The sequence below is a fragment of the Triplophysa dalaica genome, chromosome 3 (assembly GCF_015846415.1).
Source record: "Triplophysa dalaica isolate WHDGS20190420 chromosome 3, ASM1584641v1, whole genome shotgun sequence".
NCBI lineage: Eukaryota > Metazoa > Chordata > Actinopteri > Cypriniformes > Nemacheilidae > Triplophysa > Triplophysa dalaica.
In genome coordinates, this window is record NC_079544.1 from 22003578 (window position 1) to 22009590 (window position 6013).

The 6013-nt window shown below is 38.4% G+C and overlaps 1 protein-coding gene across 1 annotated transcript; it reads left to right on the top strand.

Annotated features, from left to right (window-relative positions):
• The first annotated feature begins 151 nt into the window (after positions 1-151).
• Positions 152-1944, top strand: hes6 (hes family bHLH transcription factor 6). The gene is made up of 4 exons (XM_056743326.1): positions 152-578; positions 653-739; positions 826-907; positions 1030-1944. The coding sequence occupies exons 1-4, from the start codon at positions 516-518 to the stop codon at positions 1419-1421; spliced, it is 624 nt and encodes a 207-aa protein (XP_056599304.1). The 5' UTR covers positions 152-515; the 3' UTR covers positions 1422-1944.
• The last annotated feature ends 4069 nt before the right edge of the window (positions 1945-6013 follow it).

A 6013-nucleotide genomic window follows, 5' to 3' on the forward strand; every position in this document is an offset into this window, starting at 1 on the left:
GTTGTAATATTTGTATAAATTCATTCTTTTTATATGAATAAATACGTTTGTATATTGTATAAATAGTGATGTATGTATACAATATATGTACTTATTGTGTAAATGCCATAAACAATAAAGCAGGACCTGGGTCAAAAGACGCCAGTGTATTAAAATAATGACGCTCCTTAGAACAGAATGAACAATATAAAACTCCAGCCTCAGCCTGCATGATACTGTATCATAAACAAAGCAAAATCGTAAAAGAAAGGACAGTAATTTCGTCTACAAGTTCACGCGGGGTGGGTTGGTTTACATGGCAAAGACAAAAGCATGGCTGTTGATTGGTTGCGAGTCAGCCCATTCACATGTAAATAAGCCCTCATAAATGTTCCCCTTCAATCGGCCACTTTGGACAATATATGTAGTGCTTGTTAGCGCAGACCTTTGTCTCAAACTGAACTCGCCGACCATCTGCCCCCCATTCAGGAGTCTCAACGGCACTGCGTCCTCTCGGCGGTCTCTATTGCAGCAATATGGCCCCTGCGTCTCGCAACAGCAAGCATGAGGAGGATTATTACGGAATAAAAGACAGAAAGGTATTTAACACGCGCTTTCATCACGTATGGGATAAGTTTATAAACAACCGTTAAACGCTGTTCTCTCTCTTTAGACGAGGAAACCACTGGTGGAAAAGAAGAGACGCGCCCGCATCAATGAAAGTTTACATGAGCTGAGGCTACTGCTAGACGATACGGATGTAAGCAAATTCTTCACTTATTACAACCTCTTTAACCACCGCGACCACGAAAGAAAGTGTAAACATCACACTGTGTGTCATTTCAGGCGCAGGCAAAAATGGAGAACGCCGAGGTGCTGGAGATGACCGTGAAGCGCGTGGAAAGTATTCTGCAAAACAAAGTCACGGGTAAGCGCGTTATCAGACCTCACGCGGGCCTGTCATTCTCCCGTCTAACGCCGTTACGTTCATAAACAACAAATGTCTCATATCGCGTGTGTGACGTCATCATGCGTTTTCCCCCTCCGCAGAGGCTGACAGCGTGAGCCGCGAAGCGAACGAGCGATACGCCGCGGGCTACATCCAGTGCATGCACGAAGTTCACACGTTCGTGTCCAGCTGTCCGGGAATCGACGCGACGATAGCCGCCGACCTACTGAACCACCTTCTGGAATGCATGCCGTTGAACGACGAGGCTCGCTTTCAGGATATCCTGTCGGATCTCATGTCGGACGCTATGATTTCCCCCGGAGACAGGAGCGTGGCGAGCAGCGGCTCCTCTTTCCTGTCTCCATCTCCTTCCATCACCTCTGGCGACGATCTTTGCTCTGACCTAGATGACACGGACACGGAGCACAGCCACGTCTCGGCGGTAGCGCCGGGCTTGCCGATCCACTCCAAGTCCATGTGGAGACCATGGTAGACATGTTCCTGGAGACATGCCTTGCTGCAGAGTATGGTTCCAACTCTAATCTGTCATTTCTAAGTGAACCACAAGACCTAACACGTTGGTTCAGGAACATTTCATTATGATTATTTAGTCCGGGGTTTTGTGATGGACACGTGAATAGGACACAGTTGCAACTTTGAAAAGCTGTAAGTTTAGTTTAACGTTACTAGGCTGAGCTACATTTGACAATGAGAAATCACCCGTGGAAATCCCCCCAATAAGCTCTTCGTGATGCCACAATGCATTTTTATTCCAGAATCAACGGGACAGTTTTTGTGTTAGCATTTTTATTTAATGTTTTGTTGTATAAGCTAAGTCAAAACAACACTGTATGGATAAATAATATTTCTAGGAAGCACCTTCCTGTTTTTAAATATTGTTGCTTAGAATGTAAATATTTAAATGTCGTGGTTGTAGATATAGATCTCTGACATCTGAAAGTGTATGTGATCCTTGTATAAACGTGAATTGAAAATAAATGTCAATGTGAAATGAACATCTATAATGGCATTTGTGTGTTTTATATATGCTTCGTGTGATCATAAACAATGTTTAGACATGTGACTCATCATCAAGTTTCTTCATTAAAACTTTCCGCTTTTATTATTGCGAGAGTCATATTTGGCTTTTATTTGGTTCTATATTAAAACTGCAGTACACTGTTAAACCATGCCGTAAATTACAGGGTAAATAACTTTAAAATAGGCAGTGTTTAGCAGTAACATTGGGAAACAGTATTTAACTGAAACATAAGATGCATTTCTGTAGCGCAAATAATATATAACAGTTAATTACTATATAAACACATTACAGATAACAGCTGTAAAATTCAGCTGTAAAATACAGCCTTTTTTACTATACTGCACTGACTGCTTAATTCTTAACACAAAGGTGTTGCCCCTTTAAGGGCAACCAGGTGTGTGTGATCTCTGAGTTTTTGTTCTTTTGCTTGTGTTGTGTTAATTATCTTACTGACTGGATTTTCATGGTTTAAAACTTAAAATGGAATCCCCAACAATGAGTGAGTAAACATTTCAAATATTTAGAAGTTTTTTTAAAATATACTGCAAATGTGGGTAAAGTTAATCATTTCTTATTATGTGCTCCGTATCTTTTGGTTCCAAAAAGCTACCTGTTAGCTAGCTTTTAGCATCTCACAACTTTCAGTATCCCATAGTGTTGAACTTTTTTGTTATTAGCAGCTGACCCCACTGCTTGTTTCTTTATTTTTCCTGTTTATTTTTTATCGTGTAGTCACATTACCCACAATGTAAGGTGCAAACTGTGCGATTTGCCTTTCCGCCAACTAGGGCTTGTTTATACACATGTTGAAAAACACCAACACAGAGCGAATTTTGCTTGTGGCAGGCAGCAGTGCCCTTGTATGTTTAAGAAATTCTCCTCATTAAGGTCACATGCACAGAAACCACAGGAAGTCACAAACACATGACACACATAGGCATTCACAGGCTGTTTCCACTGTCAGCGTCCAGTGTGTTAAATTGTGGCTAGTCATTTTTCAGAGCTGTGCATACACCTGCGGATTCATTTTAGAGATGGTAGAAAAGTTGGTTGCCCCGTTGAAGATTGCTTGAAATATTTCAGAGTGAGAACATCTTTCATCACTCATTTATCCCGAAAGCATAAGCAGTCATGTCCAAAGCAGCAGTTTTATCTCCTCAAACAGTGTGATACAGCAGCAACAGACAGACAAGTTAAAACATCAGATCAGTCGCTTAATGTTGAGCACCAAGAGTCAGCCAGTGCCACACTAGAGCTCATTCAAAGGTAAGGCATAAATGAGATATTATATGCACAGTAATGATTTTAATTATATTCTATCATGTCTGTATTTGTTGATGATAGTGTTTCTCATGATTCTGTGTTTGATTTGTTACTAACTGATAAAAATCATTTGATTTTCAGATTCTTTGTGAGGATTAATCCTGAGGGGACAAAATGTGCTGCAACTAGCCGCAAAACTGGCTCATCTGTTACAAGAAAGGTTCAAACCAGGAATCCACATGTTCATACATTTTTGCAGCGGCTCACCGAATTTGAGTGGAAAACATGTATTTAAGTAAGTGCAAGCAATATTTATTAATACAATTATTGTAACGCAAAAAGAGGTAATTCAATTTGTGCTGAGTTACTACCAGTTTGGAACAACATGCTAAACCAAATCTACAAATCATTGGTATTGTTTTTGTTTAGATTATATATGTTTTTTTAAGTTTTTATTTCATTTAAAGATTTGCCTATTTTCTATGTATTTGTGTGTGTTTGTGTAAAATTGTAAGTGAATATTTTAGGTTTTTGGTTACATGTATTGTTGTGACTACTAATTAATTTGCAAAGTTGTGTTGAAAAAATGTTTAATGAATTGATACGTGACAAAATTTCTGCTGTTTATTTATATATTTGTTTTTTGTAAAAGAAAATAGAATGTATTTAGTTAACATTTTGACTGATCTTTGCCATACATTTCTGTATACACACCCATATCTACAATACAGTGTTATTATTTTCTATATTTTCCTTTTATTTTATTTATACTTATTTATACTTAGCTATACACTAGCAGTGGATTTTTTTATTTCAGAAAAATATTCAGTTTTGTAGAATTATGTGATTTGTTTAATTGTCGTATGTAATTATGGATTTTCTTGTGTTTTGTATGCATGTTTTGCTCAAGTAATAAATTACGTTTGTTGAAACCTGTTGAATTTCTTTGTCTTTTTAGAAGATAATACCATTAATAAAATTGCAGCATTTTTGATGGAGCAGAATGACTACAATATTAAATACACAGAATGCATATGTAGTATTCTACTGTGATTGTGTTGCATTACAGTAAATAACTATCACTACTCTTGCCAGTTATTTGCTGTTAATCTTGATTTACAGTAAAACACTGACAAAACTGTTGCCAGTTAGTCACTGTAAAGTCTCAGTTACAGTAAAATGCTGGCAACACTGTTGCCAGTTAGTCACCGTAAAGTCTCAGTTACAGTAAAATGCTGGCAACACTGTTGCCAGTTAGTCACCGTAAAGTCTCAGTTACAGTAAAATGCTGGCAACACTGTTGCCAGCTACTTACTGTGGAATATACATTACAGTAAGTAGCTGGCAACAGTGTTGCCAGTATTTGACTGTAGAAATGGCTGGAAAGGTCTAACAGTGTAGCCCATCATTTTACATACAGAGGTGAAACGAGGTTTTTCGCATAACAGACACATAAGAGCAGATGTTATCTATTTTTTTCAGGCAGCTGCATTGCTTTGATGAGTGACTTTATTATCACACCTCTATACGAATGTCCGGCTCTTCGCCTGTAAGCGTGCAAAGTTTAACACCCAGTGAATAGAATTAATCGCTAAAAAGTGTCATGCTGCAGATCACGTCTACAGTGCTGCAAACTAAAGCCTAGGAGCTCTCTACAGTCATCCGATTGTGGGTTTTTCTCACACCGTAAACTTGTTTCAGTTGGTTTATGTGGTAGCAGCAAAAAAGTAGGTCTATGTTAAGTCAGGCTTGTCTGCATCATTATTTCTTAATATAGTGATTTTATTCTCAGAGAACACACGTAATGATAAAGCGCATGCTAAAGCATCTGAAAAATGCGTAAATGTTAAAAAACGCGCAGACACAAGTGCGTTCAGCCTCAGATAACCTACATCATAAAGTCCCTTTAAGGTCCAAACAGACACAATAAAACAGATATCCTGAAGTTTAAAACCATATCAAAAAGTTTTTCAACTATTACAAAAGCCATCGATAATTCACGTTCAATGTTCCACAACCGCCCTGCACGTCTGAAACAAATATGTATTAACTCTTTTAATCCACAAATTAAATTCGCAGACTGTTGACAGGTTGTAATCTCACCGCTTTCATCGGATCTGGGGGGTGGGTGAGCGATTTTAGGCGTATGAAGGTTGTGTTCTTGGTAGGAGGCCTCGCTGGGCCATTCGCACATTGTACTCAAATTGGCGCAGGTGTGAAAGGAACTGACGCGTCTTTCATCTGCGGTGGCGCAGAATACTGTCTCTACGCACAGCTAGAGTCTGATCACAGGGAAGTTGTACATCGGATGTGCGTTGTTTAGTAATAAAATAAAAATAAAAACTCAAATTGGAACTGTTTTGAAACTAGGGCGTCTGGCCTTGAACATATGGCGCAGAAAGGGCCCCACGATCTGTTCCAACGGACAGTTGCGCAGCGCTTTAGAGTTGCACCAAAATGCTCTAGAAAACGTTATTTCACAGAGATTATACATGACGTTAAATACTATTTTCACATTTCACAATGACAATTTAACCAAATGATTAAATGGTTTCAACCTCTTCAAAGCAGGTATTCTTTCAAACAATACATTTTAGTGCTTTTGTGCTATATTGAATACTTACAAGGCAGTAAAGTAGACTTTTCCTGGTGTGTATATAAAGTAGTTATGTGTAGAAAACTATAATTGTCAACATAATTCCTTTCTGTACAAAGCAAATTAAAATTTAAAATGGCATCCCTTGGCTAATGAAAAAAGTAGAGAAGTCCAGAAGAGATGG